The sequence below is a fragment of the Papilio machaon genome, chromosome 16 (genome assembly GCF_912999745.1).
Source record: "Papilio machaon chromosome 16, ilPapMach1.1, whole genome shotgun sequence".
In the NCBI taxonomy this organism is placed as follows: Eukaryota; Metazoa; Arthropoda; class Insecta; order Lepidoptera; family Papilionidae; genus Papilio; species Papilio machaon.
In genome coordinates this window covers 7,217,008-7,241,974 of record NC_060001.1, presented here as the reverse complement: position 1 = coordinate 7,241,974, position 24,967 = coordinate 7,217,008, and the positions used below count along the sequence as shown (strand labels likewise).

The 24,967-nt window shown below is 33.4% G+C and overlaps 1 protein-coding gene across 1 annotated transcript; it reads left to right on the top strand.

The window, feature by feature from the left end:
* Positions 1 to 1,844: 1,844 nt before the first annotated feature.
* On the top strand, positions 1,845 to 24,464 carry LOC106712187 (fatty acid synthase-like). Its single transcript, XM_045681681.1, has 37 exons — positions 1,845 to 2,027; positions 2,512 to 2,698; positions 3,094 to 3,223; positions 3,538 to 3,741; positions 4,420 to 4,536; positions 5,270 to 5,442; positions 5,518 to 5,657; positions 6,826 to 7,029; positions 7,328 to 7,514; positions 7,594 to 7,756; positions 7,835 to 8,004; positions 10,027 to 10,178; positions 10,525 to 10,708; positions 10,828 to 10,976; positions 11,114 to 11,295; positions 11,750 to 11,869; positions 12,132 to 12,241; positions 12,314 to 12,515; positions 12,639 to 12,690; positions 13,081 to 13,241; positions 14,892 to 15,027; positions 15,558 to 15,707; positions 16,474 to 16,568; positions 16,722 to 16,869; positions 16,993 to 17,164; positions 17,508 to 17,623; positions 17,821 to 17,985; positions 18,440 to 18,615; positions 18,736 to 18,888; positions 19,445 to 19,696; positions 19,767 to 19,902; positions 19,975 to 20,137; positions 20,379 to 20,460; positions 21,900 to 22,041; positions 23,392 to 23,568; positions 23,690 to 23,792; positions 23,870 to 24,464. Exons 1-37 carry the CDS (start codon positions 1,869 to 1,871, stop codon positions 24,427 to 24,429), a joined length of 6,072 nt encoding a protein of 2,023 aa, XP_045537637.1. The 5' UTR covers positions 1,845 to 1,868; the 3' UTR covers positions 24,430 to 24,464.
* Positions 24,465 to 24,967: the final 503 nt, after the last annotated feature.

Here is a 24,967-nt window from a genome sequence, read left to right as displayed (position 1 = left end):
GTACGGTAACTAACATTGTGACATGGAAATTTTATATATTAGATTAGACAAGGATAAAATTAACACTAAGGGCCTTATCATACTAGCGGTTTGCGAACGGCTTCGGGGCGGAGCGGCTGCGCAACGAATCCGCCGCGCATGCGCAGCGAATACGTCGCGGACGCGCAACGAGATCGCGAATAGCAGCGTGGACGCTATTTTGTACACTCTCGCACAAACGCCAGCCCGTCCGTTTTTCTTTTTTTCTTCAGGTGATACTGATAATCTTAAATGTGTGTCTTCATGTTTCTTCACGTCTTAAATCATTTTGTATCAGATGCAACAACTCATAAAATGTAGGTCTTGACATTCGCAGGTAGGAACGAAATTTTTTCGGATTATTTTTTGTTTTGTTTGCAAAACAACACAAAGTAGTCGCTCTCATCCAGTTGATTAATTGATAATGGATCCTCCCAAAATCGTCCATGCTTTCGTTTGCGTCTCCTGCGTCTTCGAAGTAACATAACCGACAGTAGTGTTTCCTCGTTGGAATCCATTTTGTTACCGAGTGTACTATACGTCGTATACCCGCTGCGAACACGCGACGAAAACGTTGCGCGTCCGCGACGTATTCGCTGCGCGGCCGCTCCGCCCGAAGCCGTTCGCAAACCGCTAGTATGATAAGGCCCTTAAACGTAAAGGTGAGAGAGACATTTGTTTAATATGTACATAATATGCATTATTTGACAAGGAAGTTATAAATATTTGGTTGTTAATTTATTCGTTATTTTGTTATTCAATACCTAGTTTATATAGATTTTATGCCCTACTATTTTATATAAATGTATATTATTTATACATATTTAAATATTCACAATTGTTTGCAAAATTCAGGTTACAGGTGTCGAAAAATATATATTTATTTTGTTATTGCAATATTGGACATAATTCTGCGATTTTATTCGAAGTACTGAAAAGAATGGAAATCCGTGATTTCTGTCTACCCTTCTGGGTTACGGTCGGTAGTTATGTTGTTGTTGTCGCTGTTGCTGATAAGAACTAAAGTCGAATTTGACTGTTCAGTTAAAAGTGTCAATACAGAACGTGCGTGTGTAGAGCACTAAAAATAGTCGAAGGGACTAGAGAATTGAATTATTGCATTGATTTCTGATTAATATATACGCAAGCAACATTAACATTTTTTAACTTCGTCTGCTATCGGACCAAAGTCTAAGTAGTAAGTGCAGAAAATTGTTATTCCTTCTGCGATAAAATTTACTAATTGGCTCTCTCAATACAAGTTATTAAATATTAATTACGGGATATTTGAGTTGATTTTTTGTAGTTTTTAACCTTGTAATATTTTAAACTTATTTTGTACTAGATTACTATGTGTCAGCATGGAATTGGAAAAAGATAATATGTTACTCTCGCTAACATCAGCTACCTTCCATTAAAAGTCCCAATATCGATCCAGTGGTTGAATTTCTTCTCAGATATATGCAGGTTGCATCATGACGTTTTTCTTCACCGTAAGAACGTCTTATAGATGTACGTATGTAAAATACATTGGTACATGGTGGGACGAATCCAGGACCAGCAGATTACAAGTCAAGTGCTTAACCCCTAAGCTACTTAATATAGCCGCCATACATAGAACACGATACAACGATTTTTCTTTATACGGTTTATATTAAATTAGCTGCCCGTCAGCGCCAGCTGTTAAAAATAATTGGAATGGGTTTGCAGAATAACCCTAAATGTAAATTCTAATCTAAATGTAATAAATACCTAACTGAAATGCCAAAAATGTATAAAAGCACACCGAAGAGTATAACCGATGCGTATTAGTTACTATTACTTTATTTGTACCGGTTACTTTATCTACAATGCATATCGAAGGTGATAGAACTGGTGATGGGCGTAGTTTACCAACTGGTGAAGGGAGCGGGATGCCGACTGGGGATGAAATTGTTATCAGTGGAATATCAGGAAAGTTTCCCATGTCCCAAAATGTTACGGAGTTCATGGAGAATTTGTATAATAAGGTAAAAAATATGATGTTGAATTTGACACGACTGCAAAATACTAGTACGAGAATTTTGATAGTGGAGCCTCCGATCTCCTGCCCAAGTGAACCGATTTCGATGTTTTTTTTTTATATTCGAAAGTTAATGCTTTTCATGTACCCTTACATAAATTTGATTTGACCAGGTTTTTAAGTTATTCTTCATAAATGGTATTTTGATTATTAAACAACGATGACGACGTCCTCACATCACATGACGATAATTTGTGATGTGATCGAAATATAGATAGTATGTACTAGTTCTACTAGTCGCCGATTGATTGGTGACACTAAACACGATTGCAGTGACACTTTTATTAATAATTTTTTCATCCCTTACATTATCTTCAGCAAAACAAAGTTTACAATATCTATGTATACAAGCGTGAATGCAGTCAAAATCAACAGTGAGATTTTACATTATATATTTATTAACACATTTATCAAAATATGATCAATTTTAGATAGATATGGTGATAAACATAGAGCCGGAAATACACCATCCTGAGTATCCGAAGCATCGGGGGAAGGTTGACGATATGGAGAAATTCGACGCAACATTTTTTAAAGTAACGTATAAACAAGTGTTAAGTCTGGATAATAAGTGCAGACAACTGATGAGCTATGCATACACCGCTGTTTACGATTCAGGTAACTTGTCTAACTATAAAGTAATTTTTAATTCATTCTATTAGCTCATCATCTCCATCGCTTTGCTCATGTCTGAAGGCCTATATGAATAACATAATCCTTACTAATATTATATATGCGAAAGTAAATTTGTCTATCTGTCTTGCTTTCACGCCAAAACTACTTAGATAGAAATAAAATTTGTCACACATAGTCTAGAGCCACTTTTTAACGCGAAAAAAGGGATGAAATGAAAAGTTAATGTAACTTTGAAACAGAAGTTGAATTCTTTAGGATTTTTCCCCATGTAGTTAGTTATCGACGTGGCCATGGACCGGTATCGGCTTATCGTTGAATTTTGGGACACGTTGTATAAAAAAGATTAGTATAAATAATTATTGTTTATGTATTTTTAGGTGTAAATCCTTTACAAATGAAGGACAACAAGTTGGGCGTATTTATTGCATCGTCTACCGTTGGTGACAAACATTTGCTGTCAGATGACTATACCGGTTTTAAGTCAACTAATAATTTCTTCATTAGTGGGTAAGCTTGACATATTGTTTTATTTTGGAATGTTTATTAACGTTATAAAGAAGAGTGTATTATATTCAAAATAAGCACAGTAGTAATATAACAAATACAGTTAAAGACATTCAAAGATATGTGTGAAATCAACCAATCCGCACTGTGTCAGCGTGGTTGACTATGACCTTAGGGTAGGCTCGAAGCCGAACCTTAGGGTAGACAAATCGAATTGAGGTTCCAACAATCACTACGAAGATGTCGCTGTTGTATGTGCTCTGTGACACGTATTTTCAAATTAATATATTTTGTCATTGTTTTAATATTTTTACCAGGTGCAGTAAAGCGATGTACTCGAACAGGATATCATATTGGTTCAATAGCAAGGGACCTTCTTACTACATCGACTGCGGATGCGTCGGATCCTTGGCGGTAGTCGACCTCGCCTGTCAAAGTATCCTCAGCGGAGACTGCGAAGCGGCGCTGGTTGGGGGATGCAGCATCTGTTTCAGTTCCACTGTTACTATTAACTTGAATAAGTAAGTTACTATTAAACCGTGGAGTTTCACTGTCGTAAACATTTTTATTTAACACATTAATTTTCTGTTTTTTTTTTAACACAGCGCTTTGGCTAAAAAACCTGTCATCATAGTATGGGAGCCGAAGGAAATATTGTATTTACTCGAGCGTAGCAGTCAAACATAAGTGAGGAACCTTGCACCTAGCCAAGTACACTTATCACAAATGAAACGCTCCATATATGGTTGCGCTTTTAGGGCAGCCGATAACGATGCTATGTAAAAAAAAAATTGTTAAAATGACCAAACGCGTCAGTTTGTAACAGAATAAGTTAATTGCAAGCGGAAAAAACGCCACCTCGACATTGTCGAGCGGGCTAAAAATTTAAATGCAATCTTTACTGAATTACTAAATGTGGCCTTACCTCTCATTCTGTCGCGCCACAGTATTTATAACAACCGTTTTCTTGTACTTAGTATTATGACCGGCTACCCTAAAAGCTCGGCTCTATATGGAGTATTTAATTTATGGGAGGAGTACTCAATTGGGTGCAAGGTTCCTCCCTTATGTTTAATTGCCATGCTGGAGTAAATTAAAAAATCCACGTTTCGGCTACTATCAGTAGAATTTCGCTGCGAGTCCTGTAATACATGTTAATATTAATCTCTAATATTAAAGGTGTTGATGTTTCTTTTTAGTGCTGGCTTACTATGCAACGATGGTAAAACAAAATGTTTTGATAAACAAGCTGATGGATACGTCAGGTCCGAATCCATCGGTTTCCTGTTCTTGCAGAAAGCTAAGGACGCAAAGAGGTAAGAATTTGAATATAAAATCGGATACATTGATTATTTCTTTGTATATCATTTCGAAACAGTCTTTGAAAAGAAGGCTGGGAAAACATTTATGATTCCCTTTTCTTATAAACTTATATAGGAGAAACTAATTTCGGATCAAAACATTGTTTTTGTTAAATTTAAAAATTTATAATTTTGTTCCTTTAGTTGAATATTAGCGGAAACCATAAAAATGTAACGTATCTGACATTTTTAACTATTTTTACTTAATAAAAAGATGGAAGGTTAATTGAGATTTTTTATTTCGAAAAATCATAAAATAAAATATATTTTAGCTAAAACATGAATATAATCTAATACTAGGACATCTGTTCTATCAGATATATTGATAACAGAGCAAAGTTAAAATTTGAATAAGTAACCTAATATCAATAATTAAAAAAGGCTGTCCTTCACAAAACTTATAAGTAACTAACGATTTTAACGAGCTCCGTGCCTGTTACTTTAAGATCAGCTCTTAAAATTAATATTTACTGTTAGTAATTTAGATGTGAAATGTTAGCACATTAATTGTAGCATATGTTTCAGTAGTTTACTTTCAATTAATTTCTATAAAAGCTACAATAAATGTGTTTTTGTCTTAAGTGGTCCATAGCTATACCGTGGGCGGAATCTGTCTGATCTACTCTAGTTAGTTGCCTAAAATATTTTTGGTAAAGTCGCAAGAACTAAAATAACTGAATATTTACAGAATATACGCAGAAATATGTCACACAAAATTAGGATACTGTAGTTCTCCGTTAAGTGACTGGAAAATAGTGCGTCACGCTAATTCAAAGGACATTACAGAATTCTTAAAGAAATTTTATTCCGAAATTGATGTGTCTCCACAAGAAATAGAGTATGTGGAAGCAAACGGAATCGGTAAGTTATTATTTTTACAAATAATAGAAAAGACACGCCAATGGTTGACAATTTATACATTTCTTTATGTATTAGCTAATGCGGAAGACGATAAGAATGAACTAGAAGCTGTTGGTGAGATGTTCGGCAACAAAGAGAGGCCAGTTAAAATAGGTTGCGTCAAATCTAACATGGGTAATAGTGAATCTGCTTCAGGATTGTGTGCTCTTACGAAGGTATGTACATTTCATAGAAATATTGTCACTCAATCATTATCAATATGTCACCCGCAATTACATCCGCGCGGAATTTAAAAAATCTTAATAAGTAGCCTATTAACGTACATGTATAATACATATTAGCTGTATAACACATTTAATCGAAGTAATAAAAGTACCAAAATGAGCAAGTGACCTTTCATAAAAGCCGCCTTTTGGTTTGTTAATGGCTTAATATTATTTTAATTTGTCATTCGTTATAAGTTACGGTAAACGTATGAATGAACAAATGAACTATGTGATATCGTTATGAAAATTGATCTATCTACGCAGAGAAGTCTCATTTTCAAACGGGAAATTAACGTTACCGCTAAATATCGATGTGAATTGTAACATCTTTTAAAAGTTGCAAAACAAGAAAAATTTACTAAGCTCCATAAAACTTTGCCAAAGCATTCCTTGGTGATGAATGATAGATATGCGATTATAAATATTATTTACACACGTGCTTATAAACTTATACTATAAGTCTGAAGACGGTATGACGAGTCTATCTAGCGCTTGGTGGTGCAGGGGAAAGTGGACGGCACCAGATCACGGAAAAGATCGCCCATGAGATGGACCGACCAGATTAGAACGGCTTTAACTGTTCCTCTACATGAATGTACAATAAAGGCGCAGACTAGGTGGGCCTCGTGAAGCGGGTCACTACACGAAAAACCTGCAGCGACGAAGAAGAAGAAGAATAAGTCTTTTCAAATATCTTGACGGCTATTAACTTCGTCGCTTAAGTCGCTGTGCAGAACACAATTATAGGTGTAGATGCATTGGAAGTGCACTCTGCGCAGCGTGTTGATGATCTTGGACCGCCAAGATGTTTGAAAAGACTATTACTTTAAATTGACTTTTTTTTTCGAAATTATCGAACGTATCACACCATATCACAATTACCCCATATACTGTTCTTATTTATTCTCTCAAGTTTAATTTTTCTTTTACTTTTATTGATGACATTTCTTAGTCAGGCAGTTATTCCAACCAAAAAAGACGATCTAATAACAACAGAAAGATATTGATGATTAATTGTCTACTTTTTAACTTCTTAAAAATTCATCTAATTTTCTAAATATTACGTTCGGCTGTTACTGTTACGCATATATACATATAAAATGATGTGTTTTTGTAGGTTTGTCTAGCATACAGAAAAGGGGAAATTTCCGGTAACTTACATTACGAAAACCCACGCGATGACGTAGACGCTGTCCGGGACAGAAGAATCGAAGTCGTACACGAAAATACACCTTTTAAAAGGGGATTTGCAGCTTTGAATAGTTTTTCATATACTGGCCTGATGGCACATGTACTTTTAAAAGGGTATTACAAAGAAAAGGTAAACATTTGGTTTCTTAAAAGAGAAAATTATTCGCTTATAAGGATATGAATATGTACAATTGTGTGTAATTCGAGTTCTGGGATTGGGAATGGTTAATGTTTAAGTTGACTATTGAATGCATTTAACAGATTTAGAAGATTTTTTTCTAAAAATACGGTAGACCAAAACTGTTTTTGGCAAACTATTAACAACAAAGTCAATTGGATCTAAATTGATCAAGATATATGTGTAATTAAAAGCCTCTGATTTTCTTACGCGTAGTATTGTTTAATAAATAACTTCCATTGATTTTCAGAATCACAAGAAATATATATCAAATATACCATACTTGGTGAATGTATCGAGTAGAAATGAGGCTGGCGTTGGTAGGATGCTGGATATTTTGGCGGCGACGCCAATCGATGCCGAATACATTGGTCTTTTGCATAATATCCATAAAATAGAAACACCGGGACATAACGGCCGAGGCTATATTATTCTGAGTATGTTTTACAATGAAACATTATATAGAAGGGCAACTAAGGATAAAATAATTGCCTTTTAATTTAATTCTTGTTACAGGGTCTAATCTTGAAGAGAAAACTTGCGTCTTAAGTAAAAGCGTTCAACTCTATACAGGAATCAAGCCTCCAGTTTGCTTTATGTACAGCGGGATGGGGTCACAATGGTGTGAAATGGGAGCTGATCTCATGAATATACCAATTTTTTCTGCAGCTATAAAAAAGTTTGTAGTTCCCTTTTTATAAAAATTGCAATTATGACTGATTTGATTATGATTTTAAACTATTTCAAAAAATTTTAGATGTCATAAAGTACTTGAACCGAAAGGAGTGAATATAATTGATATTTTGACATTGAAGGATCAAACCATATACGACGATATAATGAATTGTTTTGTTGGGATCACGGCGGTACAAATTGGTCTGACTGACATTCTGCGAGCGTTAGAAATTGTTCCAGATTACATTATTGGTAATTATGGTTACTTTACGACAAATAACCTTATAATCGTTACGGAGATCATTTTTAGGCCACCGTCAATGGCCCCACTAATGGCCAGAAATCTAATAGACTCTTAATAAAATATTTGATATACTTTTTTTGAATACTGACGGGGAAATCAAAATTAGATTGAAATAAAAGACGATGTCTTCATTGTCAGATGATATTGCAGTTGCAGGATGTCCCGTAATGAATTTGTAAAAGTTGGTTGTAACTATGGAATAAAACAAATTTTTGCCAAAGAGGGAAGAGACGTATAATGCGAGTTGGTCGATTACAGAGAACATAATGCACAGTGAAATTGAATTTGGATAACAATAATATTCGATTTGATTTTATAAATTTCGATAACAAAATCTTAATCCGATGACGGTAATCTCAAAGTTAAGCCGTTGCTCTTCATAAAGTGGTAGGCGCATAGCACAACGGCGAATTGGTGCGGACAGAATGGACAATTCTGAAATGGTCTATACATTTATACATTGGGACACACGCACCTTTACATTTATCAAGGGCCCAGAAAAATAAAAAATCAAAAAGGTTGATCAACTCATATTGAGTTGTGAGAGGCTATGATGTTTTTTAAGAATGTTCTAAATATGACTTATTACGATTAGGTTGTTACATAACGCATCTATATACTTATACGTATCCCGCTTATGCCACCTGCCTGTCGCCAACCCTACTTGGGAATATCTTTAAATTAAATAGAATTTTCTCTATGACCACCTCCATATTCTTGACTCACTTCACTTCAATAGATGAGGTAAATCTGGACATTGGAAGTGGCGGTATATTTACATTATCAAGTGTTAGATCATTGTTCGATATTGAGTATTCCGATGATTCGAGAAGTATGGTGTAAGGAGTAGGTACCACGAACAAAAGAGAAATCCGTCCATAATGTAAATATTTTCCGTGTCACAATAACAAATCTATTTTTCACACTTATCCTGTTGTCCGCCGAAAACTCTTCAATGCTAAATGGCCAATCGTTAGCTGGATTGCGGAAGGCTGTAGCATTTGTAGCACTGAAAAGCAAGAAATGTTAACCCATTAGTTGGACCTGTTTCCAATAATTTATACGTTAAAATATATTTTAAAACTTATGAAATTATTAAAGATTTCAGAATTTTGCTTTTATTTGACATAAAATTGTCAAAAATGATACTTTTGAAATAAAAATAACAAATACTGAAATCAATAATTGATATACAAACTACCCTATTACCCAATTTAGACCAAATTATAGATGCTTACAAAATATGATAATAATAATAATAATAAAATACATAGACTTGGCTCACGAGATTACCGCCATGTGGCGTATGAAATCGACTACCATTATTCCGATAGTCGTATCGGTGAATGGACTGATAGCGAAGAGCTTCGACCAACATCTTAAGAAGCTCTCGCTAAACAGTTGGATTAAGGGCCTGATACAAAAGGCAGTTATTTTAGAAACCGCGCGCATAGTTAGGAGGTTCCTGTCTCTGTAGCCCTCACCACTGGTTGTTTGAGTAATGGGATTCCGCAGCCGGTGGTATACTATTTTTTATATAATATATTTTGTTAATTTTTTTTTTATTATAAAATGTATTATATAAATAATAAGATAATAAATGAATAAGAATAATAATAATAATAATAATAATAAACTTTTATTGCCATTGAAATTTACAAACTTTTAAAACACAATGTTTTACAATATACAGTGATGGCAAAAGGGGGTGGCTCAGGTTCGCCAACACCATAAGAATTGGTTCAGTAGTTTCGAAGTTTATCGCGAACATACATCGTGACACGAATTTTATTTATATACGAGTATATGATGATAAGGTGTACTTGCCAATATGGATTTGTCCTTATTAACCTTTAATTAGAACCTTTTATTTTTCACTAATTAAGTTTGATGTATAATTATTAATATATTCAGCGAGTCCTTAAAAATGTTTTAATAAAGTTTTTGGTGTTTCCTCTTTATTCTTTTAGGGCATAGCACTGGCGAGGTAGGCTGCGCATACGCCGACGGTTGCCTGACGCTGGAAGAGACGATCCTGTCGGCATACTGTCGCGGCTTAGCCTCGAAGCAAACTGAAGTTATACGCGGAGCAATGGCAGCCGTGGGCATGGGATACGATGACGTAATTCAATCTCTTTTTATTTAAGACTATGCTAAACGAGCAAGCGATTCATTTGATGATTCCGATATCCAAGTAATAAATCAGTGTCTGCAATTAGTATTTGGTGACAAATGCGTTGCATACCTTTGATGGAGAGAGGCGAGAACGAACCAAAACATGGATATTTCTCCTTTCATTCGCAATTAAATCCACTTCTATATCTATCCTATTCTTCGGTACTTTTAAGAACATAATGATGAATTGTACCTGTTTCGTGTGTAGTATCTCATATACACCTCTTTTTGATATGTTTACGTGCGTTATAAACAATTTTGAATATTGTTTGAGATAATTTATTCACTTTCAGTTAAAAAGGATTTGTCCTGCCGACATAGAGATAGCGTGTCACAACAGCGCCGGATCCTCCACTATATCGGGACCTGTTGATATACTGAAAGATTTCGTTGCTTTGTTGACAAGTCGCGGCATCTTTGCAAAAGAAGTTCCTTGTGGCAATATTGCTTATCACTCTAAATATGTGGCTGCTGTTGGTAATTATTCAAAATTATATTTATCACAGTTAGCTATTGCCCTCCATTTCGTCTCCCAAATCTATTCGTCGTTTTGTTTGTCGCTACCTTTTAATCATGTTACCTTTCACACATACCAGGGCCACCCTTATTCGAAGCTTTAAAAGAGGTTTTAAAGAATCCGAAGAAAAGAACCTCTAAATGGTTATCTACCTCGTTTTTGAAAACCAGATGGGATGAAGATATAGCTAAATTCTCATCAGCGGAATACTTCACCAATAATCTGATGGTTTGTTATGATTTACTACTAGTTTTTGCCCAAAATTACATTTTAGCTTTATTCTAAAGCTTAATTCTAAAACTAGGTAAGTATTCTATTGCGGAAATGATAAGTAGCAAGAAATTAACCCTATTTACGTTTTACAGAGTCCAGTATACTTTGAAGAAACAAGCAAATTAATACCGAACAACGCAGTGGTGATTGAAATAGCCCCCCACGGGCTACTGCAGGCGATAGTGAAACGATCTCATAAATCGTGTGAACACGTTCCTTTGGCGAGGCGTGGACATGAGAACCCCACTAATTTTCTACTTGACGCCATTGGACGGTATGATTTATTTTAACGAAACCAGCCCTCAAGCAATCTTGTTTTTATTCTATCCCATATAAAAACCCCACTTGTTACTTATCATTCTGACCTCTTCAAAGAAACCACATGACACGCACTACCTTACAAGAAAAAGAATTAAAATAACTAGAAGATTAGTAGATTTTGAGTTTAACTGCAAATGGCGTTGCCAAAATTAAGGACTTTTTTGCTTTCATCGCTTACTTACGCTAAACTATAGGACCTACATAAAAATGTATCAACGAATTGCAACTCTTTAAATGTGCTAACTTTCTGTAGAGTTTAGAGGGTTTTCACGACATTATTTTGTTACTTTTTAGTGCATTTTGTTTGAGATTGTTTTTTTATGAAGTCGGCTTTTTTTTAAATCGGTTAAAAAGTTGTTATATATTTACTTTAGGTAAAAATAAAATGTTTTTTTTTTAAATTCCAGATTATATCAAAGTGGTCTGAACCCGCAAATACACGAGTTGTATCCTAAAATAGAGTATCCAGTCGCCACCGATACTCCGCTGCTCTCAAATCTTGTGGGCTGGGAGCACAGCGAAAATTGGTACAAACTTAATAAGTGCCTTGTTTTTATGTGTTAGCCAGCGTACCTATCTATCCTACCTACCTATCACATTTTCTCTTGTACTACAAGAAGAGTCCAAGTATTTCTTTCTCTTATACGACATAAATAAACTACTCAAATAGATTGATGGCTGGATCCAATTAATTCTCAATCTTAACAATCCATCAAAAGCCATGGTGCTTATTTATACCTAAAACATGTTTCCATTGAATTACTTTAAACGTGCATTATCTTATTTTAGGCCAATTTTTATTGAAGCAAAGAAGATTCGAAAACAAGGTCAAATTTGTAACTATTTTATAACGCTTTATGGTGACGAAAACAAGTTTATAAATGGATACACTAGAAATGGTAATTCAATTTACTCAATTTAATATTTTGGATGGATTTTCTTTCAAAACTGACACATTGTTTTTATTCTAGGTGTGAATGTAATCCCGGAAGCTCTACTCTTAGTTCTCACTTGGAAAACATTAGCTATGGCAAGAAATGTTGATCATAACCAAATGTCCGTTAAGTTCAATAATGTATACTTTAACCACGAAGTATCATTCGAAGAAAACAAATTGGCTAAGATAACAGTTTCTATTAACAAAGGCGATTATAAATTTGAAGTAAGTAATTAGTGGCTGACAGTGTCACAGACTTTTTGATATAAGAGAAAAGATGTAAAATAATTTGCAGGATATATTTATAATCTACCTTCGATCTCTAGCTTAAAAACATAATCATTTAAGAATTTTTACAGTGGTAGACGCCACAAGAACATTAAAGTAGAACAACATCTGTTGTACGAATTGGCTGGCTTAGAAATGGAAAGGCTAAAGTAGATGCAATTCTGCGTTTCGTCTGATGAGTGTGCGTGCCGGAGGTTTAATATATTCCCTTCCCACCCTATTATTATAAGGGAAGTATGGGAAGGGGAAGTGGATTTGACGGAGGAGGGAACGCATAGGAAGCATAAATATTTTCTTTCTATGCGTCCCCTCCTCCCTCAATTAAAGGTAGACAAAGCACTTGTAATTTCGGTGTCTATGAGCAGCGGTTGCTTCGCTATCTCTGTGAATTCTGGTGGTTGAGAATTGCAATTATTTCGTACGTACTTTTTATCCATTTCTTATCAACAGCCTCCTTAGCCAAAAAATCAAAATAATGAAAAAGTAATTAAAGCCTATTATTTCAATATTTAGGTAACAAACTATGACACAGTTGTTGTAACTGGACACATAACGGATGAGTCTCCAACTAATAAATGCAACTTTGAACCAAATAACGAAAACTCTGAAGATGATATTTTTTTAACCTCTGATGAAATATACCGGCTGTTGGGTTTTAGAGGATATTCCTTTAAGTAAGTTTACTACAAAACTTTACGTTTTAGTTAATTGTTTTTTATGAAAGGAGTACAAAAAATGCTTCGATCAACGCGATTTGCAAAAATTCACATCTATGTATGTCAACATATCAAAATAATAAGTTTTAGTTGCTATAGTAATCCATAGGTAACTTACATTTAAATCAAAAAGGTTTTAAAATCGAATATTAGATAAATCATTGGCTGCTGCACGAATGTGTCGGCTCGCCTGGTGCAATACCACGACCGCACAGAAAACAGGCGTCAAGTGGAAGTAATATTGCGTTTAGTTCGATAAGCTTGTTTGTATTCCGGGAGCTAGTCTAATTCCATTATTCCACACACTTTTGAACTAAGGAGAGCTAAGTAGTAGTAGATTTAGCGGGAGAGGGTCTGTATAGGAAAAGAAAATATCCTTTTTTTGTGAATCCTCTCCTCTGGTAGTAAGGCAACGCATCTGCATACTTCGAACTTATCGCCGATGTCAATGGCAACAGTAATCTTGCTATTTTAGCGATTTAAGGTGGCTCCTCGCTCGTTTGTCATGTTATACCATGATTAGAAAAAAAAACTAATTACACTATTTATAACTCAAGATCAGTCGAACTGATTTAGCTGAAAATTGATGGGGAGGTAGCTTAGAACTAGGAGACGGACATAGGAACCTTTTTATCTTGTCTGCATTTTTTTTATTCCGCGGACGGAGTCGCGCGTAAAAGCTAGTTTATAATATAAGAAAGACAATAACATAACAGCAAAAAAGATAGTCTAAATATTTGTTTGCATTTCAGTAAGGAATTCCAAACGATCCGTTCTGCAGATATGTCTATTAACAAAGCCACAGTCGAATGGACTGGTGACTGGATTTCATACATCGATGCACTCATTCAACTGAACATTATAAAACGAAACCACAATGGAATATCTACACCTAAATTAATTCGAGAGTTAATCATCGATGTCAATGAACACGTTTCTGCCAATGACCAAAGCAAAAAAATCGAATACGAGGCTAGAATTTTTGACCTCTATAATACAGTAAGGTTAGTATAGTTAATTATATAAGATTTATTAAGTACTGTTAGCAATTTCAAGTTAATTTCGTCAGCGTGGAATTAAAAAAACCAGCTGAAGTTACTCCCGCATATTATACAAAGTATCTTCCAACAAAATTCCCATAGAAATTTCCATAAAAATTTCCAAAATTCCCATAACCTTTTTAGCTGACTTCAAAAAGAAGGAGGTTATCAATTCGACTTTATTTTATTTTATACAACAAAACATTTTTTACCAATACTTAAAATAATCTTAGAACTATTATAGCTGAATATGAATTGGTCTTTAACTATACATATTAAGGTTCTCAACCCCCACAAAAATTTTGATCCGTCACTTGAGATACAGCCTACATATAATAAATACATCAACGTGGCATATATCCATCGTCTATGGATGTCTCACAATAACCATGTTATTCTGAAGAAACGTCGTGTGTGTAGTGATTAGAGTAGCCTATGTGTTCTTCCAGACTGTGTTCTACAACTATACCAAATTTTACAGCCGTTCTGCAGATTGTACAAACATCCATGCATCCATCCATCCATCTAAAAATTCGCATTTATAATATTAGTAACATTTAATTTTCAGGTGCGGTGGTGTGACTATTAAAGACATGGTATTTTCTGACAGAGCTGTAGTTCACACACAAGTACCTAGTGTTTTGTTAGTTAGAAAAAATTCGCCCCAGGTTTTGGAGGAGTTTTCAGGAGATGACATTATATCGGTTAGTTAAAAGAAATAGTAATAATCAGATAAAATTAAAAATATGTTGATAACTTGTTAAACGAATAAGTGATTATTAGAAGTGTAGCATAGTAAAATTGATTCATCATCATCATCATCAGCTCACTATACGTCCCCACCGAGGGGCTCGGAGCCTACCCCAATTTAGGGGTGACTTAAGTTCAAGTTAGTTGACTTCACACATATCATTGAATTTCTTCTCAGATATGTGCAGGTTGCATCACGATGTTTTCCTTCACCGTAAGAACGTCGGATAAATGTACATATGTAAATCGAAAATCGAAAAACACATTGGTACATGGCGGGATTCGAACCCAAGACCTGCAGATTGCAAGTCAAGTGCTTAACCCCTGAGCCACCGACGCTCTTAAAGTGAAAAGTAAAAATGATTGATACGCTTTAAAATCATGTAACAAAGGATTATTAAGCGATATCAGACGATGCAACGGTGTGTCCATTTCCTATCTACTTCTTTGGATTTTAATACTAAATAAAGGTTCGTTTGATCAGGGTCAATGGGGCAGTCATTACTACACGCCTGTTTCCTCACACGACGAAGTTGAAGAATTTAAAGTAACTTTGAAGAATCCAAAAGATTTAGAAAGTGTTAGTTTTGAGGAAATTGCTACTCCGAAATCCCTAACCAATAAAATTATAAAGGTACGTTTATGGGTCTAGTAGCGGAATTAAAATAAGTATTATTAAGAGATATTTTTAGACTGTTTATTTCATGTTTTTTGTTATAAAACTAGTCAAATTCTTTCATTTGATACTAATCCTATAGTTTAATGCTAGAAATGTGACATCTATCTTTTGTGGACTCTTGGATTTATTCATAGTGTGATATAACCCAATAAGTATAATTAAGTATTAACATAATTCCCTACGGTACTAAGAGCATCCGAAGCTGTCTTGTAAGTATGTATGAATGAATGTAGAAGAAGCGAGTGAGGTGTGTTAGTTCTGCGTCAAATGGAAGTCCGTGGTCTCTGCCTACCCCTCTGAGTTGTTTGTACTGTACTTAACTAGTTGTGCTAATTAATTTGATACCCATGATGGGGTGGTTATACAAACATATATCATCCGCGATTTTATTTATGGTGCTAGCTATCTCAAGTCGTTTCATTTCATACCTAAATGTTGGGGGGAAGGGTTTGTGCAAAAATATGTAGTCCACCATTTTATAGGGGCAGCATTGATTGTGGTAAATCAATGAGGGGCAGCCATTTTAGATTTACAATGACATTGAATTCAAGAATTGTTTTTTAAAAATAACTAAAGGTTGCCACATAAAAAAAATACATTTACCGGAAGTTGATCTAACTTATGTTACAAGATTGAAAAGCTATCTGGAAGAAGAAGCTGATAATAGAATTTAAAAATAGCGAATACTTACGAAACTTAGTTAATACATTTTTTTGTCTAGGTCTGTTACGCTGGAGTATCACAAAGAGATTACCAACAATCTATGTTTGGGACAAAATTGGATTTGGGTATGGACTTTAGCGGGAAAGATTTCAAGTAAGTCGTCTTATATCTTTGAAATGATATGAATAAATATGTAATATGTACTAAGATAAATGTCGGAATGCAAAATAAAAAAATACTTCTTTTTTCGTTTGGTTTGGTAAGTTCTTGTTTTATCTAAATATTTGTATATTTTCTGTTTGTCAGCGGCGAGCAGGTGATGGGCCTGTTGGCGCAGGGGTCGCTGTCGAGTAGCGTGGCTCCAGACCCAGAACTAGTGTGGCCGGTGCCACGCCACTGGACCCTGCAGGAGGCTGCCACCGTGCCCCTGCCCTATGTGCATGCATACTATGTAGTCAGTATTCATTCGTCATTTTGTTCCTTATGCGCGGTTTTTAAGAATACTTTTCATGGGACTACTCCTGCGAGTTTAACTATAGTGAAGAACTCATTCATATTAAGTTTGCTATTTTTTCAGCTCAGTAAAGCAAATTTGATAAATGGAGATCGAGTGTTGATCATCGGCGGGGCGGGGGCGTTGGGCCAAGCGCTTATCTCTGTTTGCCTGTCGCTCGGCTGCATCGTCTATACAACTGTTAGCACTTTGCGTAAGAAAGAAGCCTTACTCAAGCTATTCTCAAATCTTAAAGGTAAGGAGAAATTCATGAAAAATTTACTAAAAATCTAATGAAAGTTGAACTATGTTATAAAAGATTACGATAGAAGCTGAGTTGTGCAATTATCTATGTTCGCAGTAAAAATTTGTAGATTTATTCTCTCTTCTCTTTGCCGCTCTAATTCTCAGAAGAAATCTTTCTTGTTTTCATCAATTATCTAAACCTCGCCAACATCATTGGAATGAAAAATCTAGTACCGAAGATGTTAGTGACTGCCTTAAATTTACAAAACTGTCTCTAATCAGCTGCCTTATTTATTAATTTCAACAATAACACATTTATTTTAACATAATAGTTTAATATTATATATTTTCAGAAAACAATGTAATATGTGAGCTGAATGATGAAGTTCTATATGATCATATAGTGACACAAACTGACAATCAGCTTTGCAAAGTAGTTGTTAGCTGCGCATCGGGCAGGTTGCGCGAGGCAAGTTCTTGTTCTTAGTCATCTCGTAGTTAAGCTTTAGAGCCTGTGGCTGTTGATAATATAGATGAAAAATGTATGTGAAAAAAGTAAAGCGTGGATTTTTTAAGGACAATAAAAGGCGAAGGAAACAATAGCTTATTGCAATAAATAACTCACTATAATCTCAACTTTGGTAAATTATATAAATTTAAATGCAGGTAGCAATGAAATGCGTTGGTTTTACGGGAACGTTCTTGGACGTCAATCAGAAAGACATGGAATCGAATAAGTCCTTCGGGATGAGCTTCATGTGGCAATGCAGGACTTATAAAATTGTCGATTTATTCAGTCTATTTGAGAGAAATAATAATATGGAGAAACAGGTATGCGACATTAACATATTGGATTTAAATGATAGGAAAAAAACGTCGTCATCTATGTATGTCGTTATGACATAAGGGCGCAATTGTATTAGTTACTAATATAAAAAACGGTTCTCACATGCGTGAACAGGAAATCTTTCGCATTAGGCATGCCGACTAATGAAACTATGCCTTTATAATTTATCTTCTTCATTTTACTTGAAACTTTTACGGAATCGATGACACCTTCTATATCTGTCTTCATTTATAGATCATTTTTTACTACCAATTTTACATATCATAATGTTTTCAATCTATAATAATCTGTTTCCCTAATTAGTTACCATTCATATCTGAACCGTACTTTATTCCTTTTTTCGATTTCAGTTTTATTCCAAATTCACGTTTAAAACCCTCCTTGTTTTAATAAATAGCAATGGACTTACTTAGTGTTTTTAATTCTATTTTATTGCAGGCGCTTCAATTCATAGTTGCTGAAGGAATTGCGAACGGAGTCGTGAAGCCGTTACCTTCAATAACATATGACATTGAAGAAGTGCCAAGGGCGCTTAAGTTGCTCTCATCGAGGAATAACATAGGAAGAGTTTTAATAAAAATGGACTTGCCACCTAAAAAAAATTTAGTTCCCCGGTAAGTAAACAGTAAAGGAAAATTAATATATTAATTCAAATAATTATTATTTTACATTAATTCATATTTTATGAAAAAAGAACGATTGTAGTTAATTAGATATAACTTTCCGTATTTCAGAATCACTTGTTCTTCGACAGCAACATATTTAGTTGTTTGCACAGAAGTTGTGCTAAGTTTAGAATTGATAGAACTCTTAATTTCTCGCGGTGCCAGAAATATTATAGTTCTATGGGATGGATCTGCAAAAGCTTACTTTCTGTACAAAATAAGGTGAGCTTAATCATATACTACGTATAGAAAAATCTTTGATGGAACAAAAACTAAACTATAAAGAACTAAAGAGTAAGCTTACTATCTCGACTATCAAGGCACAGCCAAATCTACTATGCCTGGAGACTTGAAATTTTGCAAAGAGCACTATAAATAACAAAAGGGTTTTACGAAATTTTATTCAATTTTACGAAAAGCCTTAAGTGCAGATACAAAGTTTGTATGCAGCAACGTTATTTCTTCAAATTTGTCCTGTAAGGTCTAAAAAGGGGGGCTAAAGATGGTATTAGAATTTTTTTTCAAAGCGTGAGCACTATAAATTCATCTCCTAAAGGTCTAAAATGGAGGTTAAAAGTTTGTATGTAGCAATGTTATTTATTCAATAGAATAATCTGAAAATTGACAAACACTTTTCATTAAAAATAAGCAATTACGTGTATCATGCTTTTTTCAAATATGTCTAGTAAAGGTATAAAAAGGGGGATGAAAATTTGTTTCGAACTTTATGCGGACGAAGTCGCGGCAAACAGATAGTAAATATATAAATTCCTTACAGATATTTTGAGAAATCATATTCATCAGTAAATATAGTTATTAAAAATGTAATAAATGATAAGGAATGTACTAATGCAATAAAGGAAGCAGAAAAGGTCGGTTCACTCGAAGGCGTCTTCTTAATAGTTGGCAAAGATGTAAAGCAATGTGATGATGTATCAGAAGAACAAATACTTTTGACAAGAAACAAAACTCTCATGTCAATGATTTCTAGCTTAGACTTCGCTACAAGATCTCTTAGCCAGAATTTAAGGTAAGTATGCCATAACACTATTTGATTGATTAAAATAAATTAGTTAGTATATGATTTTTTATTGTTTTAGATACTTTGTTATAGTCAGTGAATCGTCCCGAAATATTTATGATAAAGAAATTTATTTAAAAGCTGAAAATATATGTAAAGAGCGTCAAACTATTGGTCTTCCGGGATTGGCTTTTGAAGCTGAAATTTCAAATGAGGTAAATCGTTTTACCAATTCATGATATGTTCAATGAATCTTATTTATATACAAGTTATCTCTTCATTTATAGTTGTCTAAATACTTCAACTCGAAGGACAATATAGTGGCTGAAATAATACCCGAGGTGCTCAGTGCATTGGAAAGAAGTTTGAATCTTAATTACCATTACATTAAAGCTGTTATAGGACCTTGTAACGAAACAGGTTCCCTGGAAACTGAACGAAAGGAATTTGGTAAAACCAATTTGATAATCTTCATCGTGAAAGCCTAAAGACAGACAGTTCCACATATTTCCACTTCCAATTTTCGTAAAAGTTTATTGTTTAATTTAATTTAATTACTCTGTTACTATTAGAGTAATAACTCAAGTGTATACTCTAACGTTTTTACTTTGATCAAATGTACCATATCATATTCATCATGTAAGAATTTGTAATAATATCAGTTTTAATGAATTTTTAATGCCTTCCACAGATCCCAAAACTACAACCGTTGATCCAAAAATAGTTGACGGAAGTGAAAGAAGAGTAAAAGGAAAGGATCTTTCTGAGTTCAGGTATGATACGGAAACTAAGGCATGTGGCGTTTGTTAATATCGCCTTACAATTGAGTTTTTGAAATTTTTTTTTCTTTGAAAAATGGAAAGATCATATATAAGTTTTATACCAAAACAATTTTTTTTTTTTTTTCACAATAATTAAAAAGTTACATCAAAATAAAAATTAATTTTTTGAATCCAGTACCGAAGAAGCGCCGACAACTCTCGAAAAAATCCGAGCGCGTGTGACGTCATAATGTTATTTTTTACTCATAGTAGTATACAGAGATAATAAGTACAGCTTTGATTTATTTCATTCTGTCATTGTTAAATACTCAAAAATATATAAAAAATGTCAAATCTCAAAAGTTACCGCTTTTGTTTTGTACCATTATGTACAAATACTACAAAGACAACTCCTGAAAAAAATGTTTTTAAATGTTCCTCAAGACGAGAAACTTCGAAAAAAATGGTTTCAAGCAGTGCTACGAGATAATCCTTAAACAAAATCGAACTTTTTTGTTGTGAAGATCACCTTGATATAAGTATTTAATCATATTTTATTTGTTATTTTTTATGTAAATGTTTAAAGTAAATAATTAAAGTTCGGTCAATTAAGTTTTTTGACTGGGCTTCAAATCATAACCTTTAAAATCACAGCTTTAGAAAAATCTACCGATTATCTAAACTGCTTAAATAATAAATTCATAAATCGTTATCTAATAACTAGAATTCAGTTCTATATTTTTATAATTTCGTAACGTTTTAGGTTACGCATTGAACTATATTAATATTTGTAAAGTAAATTTTAGAGTTTTATTTCCTTATTATAAAAACATTTAAATATTGGTGATTAGCTTTTATAAATCCTGTCTTCACGCAAAATACGCGCTTGTCGTGGAGTTGTGGAAAACTGAGCCCCTACAACTAACTTATAAATCCTGTATCATACATAGCTGCACGAAATCAAATTTAACAAATCGTTTTTAATAGTAAATTTACAATGTTTTTGTCAAGTTACGTATAATAGCTATAAACGCTGCACTGTTATGAAATTGCTATAACATTATGACGTCACAAGTTTGGTGGCCAATCGTGGTGCGTTCACAGTCACATGATGTTTCTTTAAGTTTTATTAATTTTTAATCGCTTATAATTAATTGAAAAAAAAAAACGTTTTTCACGTCACGTATCAATAAAATTAATAATTAAGTTTTAAAATATATAAAAAAATATGTTTTTTTCAAAATCCCAAATGTTGGGCGACAAAGTTGATTTTGGTAACTGTAAAATATAAAGTTACTCCTTACGATAAAAATTCCTTGAGAGCTTGATAGATTTTCACTTTACGCTGGAACTGAGAATAATTAAGTTCATATTCAAAAAACGAACATAATTTTTTTTTATTTGTAATAATTCGTCTGAATTAAAATTAACAATGCCACTTTATATTTTAGTTTCACTAACGGCAATGGAGATTCTATGGCAGAGAAAAACAATGGCTTTGGAGTATTTTACTCTTATATTGAGTCTGACGTAAATGAAATTACGGCCCATGCTCTAGTTCGAATGTCAACCAAAGCCTATGAATATTTTGAGGTATGCTTTTTAAATAAGTCATTGTCAACTTAGATGAAAATAGACCAGGGTAGAAGCTATTAAAAATAATAAAAAGTGTAAAAAATAATAGTAGGATGAAACCCATTAGAAAAGGAGGGGAATATTATAAAAATGAAAGGAAAAATAAATTACGGGGTTGGGGTTTAAGGGTAGAAAATGGTTTATCTCGAATTACGACAAAACTGAAAGTCCTATGTAAAGAAGTCAAATGGCAAAGTTGTAGGTAATAAAAAGATCTACAACTTTTGTTTTACACTTTTTTCACATAACCTCAAAATGTATGTGAAAAATTCAAAAAACCAAGTTTTTAGTGTTTTATTTTTGTCTTTTACAAAAATTTTGTGTTTTTGGTGGAAATTTGGTGAAAACTTACCTTTTTAATGCTATAATTTATATGATTAGAAATATTTATTTGTTCACCTTATTTTGAATTTATATCGAAAAAGCACCCCAATTTTCAATCGAAAATTCACCCATCAAAATATCAGCTTTTTTCAAAAAGTTGATATGCTTTCTGTTAGTTGAAATCTCTACTTTTCGATGGTGAAAAAAAAATATTGTACCATAGTAAATCTTCTCAGAAAATGCAAAAAATCGAAAAAACTCGAATTAGAATTTTTTTTTTATTATTACACACAATTTCGAGCTATTTATTCAAATTTACACTTTAATTACTCGAAAAACGTAAGATTACATATTACATTGATAAAAAAATTGCAAATCAAAATATACTACTATATAATTAACAAACAAATATATTTGAAATATATATGAAAATCGGACAAAAATAGTTTTAAAAATAAATTTACTATATATATTTTTTACATATTTATATAGATTTTTAATATATTTTTAATGTATTTTGAAATATTTTTTTTATGGGAGTAACTAAATTTGTTTGTGCAAAATTAAGGAGATTATTATTTTTTAAAGTAAGTAAAAGTGTAAATACAAAAGTTTTAGATCTTTTTATTACCAACAACTTTGCCATTTAACTTCTTTCCATAGGACTTTTAGGTTTGCCGGAAATCGAGATAAACCGTTTTTTACCCTTAAAAACTAAGTTATTTTTCCTTTCATTTTTAGAATATTCCGCTCCATTTCTAGTGGGTTTCATCCTACTATTATTTTTTTTTTGGTTTTAAAAATTATCGATCCTGGTCTAAAAAGGCAATGTGTTGAAATAAAATGCTTTTCTAATGAAACGAAATAAACCCTTTGCCAGAAATTGAAAGAAAAAATTTCTTAGCGCATATTTTAAGATGCGATATTTAATTTGAAGAAGTCAAATTAGTAAGTGATATTAATATTGCTGTTTTTTTATAACAGAACAAGTTTGAAATAGATCCAAGTGTGACGCATCTGATACTTATCCCTGGCTTCGAAGGTCATCACAAAATATTCAAGGATCTCTGCGAGCCGTTGAAATTAAGAGCCGTCGCTATGAAATTGGACACGGATTTAAACAGTTCCAGTATTCAAAATATGGCATTAAATATATATAAGGTAATCTTAGCTTTAAAATAAACAAAGGAATATTATCAATTTCAACATTTATATTTTTATGACCACTTTTTTCATGCTGTATAACTTTTTTAAAATAATATAAGAAATATGTATCTTTCAGACACTTTCAAGAAATCTTAACTTTAAGAAGACATTTTACTTGTTGGGATATTCTTTTGGAGTGAATGTGGCTCTGGAATTAGCAGCTTTAATAGAGAAGCAAGGTATTGGTGTTACATTTATATTTCGTGATAAAATTTATGATTTTTTTTCATTAAATTCAATGTATTTAATCGTGCAGGTGAGCGCGGTATCGTCTTCTGCTTGGACAGCAGCCCCGATGCCTTAAAGCATCTGATGAAGACTTACGCCGGTGATTTATCGAATACCAATCTGCAAAATGTAATCGCAGCTCGTATGTTTCATCTGACGACTGGATTAAATAGTGAAGAGTTTTTGAAGGAATTGGAGACTATTGAGAGCTGGGACAAGAAGATTGACGCCTTCATCCGACGTGTTAAAGGACTAGTTCCCTATTCACATGAATATATGAGATCTTTGTTGGAAATTACATATAATAGAGTTATTTCGGCGAGGGAATATCAACCGAACCTTAAATTAAAATCAGAATTGGTTCTTATTAAGTCAACTACTTCTGCCGAATTCGTAAATCTACCTGACGATTATAATTTGGGAAAGTACTCAGAGAGTCCAGTCAAAGTTTATGACATTGATGGGGACCACGCCTCGGTCCCGTACGATATCAGAGTATCGACAATTATAAATGACTCGCTCGAAGCAAAACTGTTGAATGAATTCAATAAGACAAACACATGTGAGACATATTTGATGAAAGATTGATTTTCTTCACAAGTTAAATATGTATCTGAATGCAAGAACATTATTTATAACTTATGTTCTTTTGTATTGTTTAATTAAAAAATATGGTTTTGGATTGCACTTATGCAAACTTAATATACGAAAGTAATAAAAGTAGATTATTTTTATGGAATCAGTGCTTTTATTTGTGGTTTTATATTATAGGTATACCTATAACTATCTGCTATTAAATGATAGCATATTAAAAAAATAATTAAACTACTTTTTTATGCAAACTATGAGGTAGCCAGACCCGAAGTGGGAAATACTGGTGTAATTATTATATAAATTACAACATAATACTGTAATAATGGAAAAGTTTGCAGCATCATTAGCTATTCTATACAAATGACCCGCTCAATAGGTGCAATACCATAACCACACAGTAGACAGGCATTACGTGGAAGAAATGATTCTTGCGTTTTGTCTCATGTACTCGTATGTATGTACCGGTGGGTAATTTCTAATAGGAAAGGCCGGGTAAGGGAAGAGTTTTAGGACATCATTTATCACATCAATA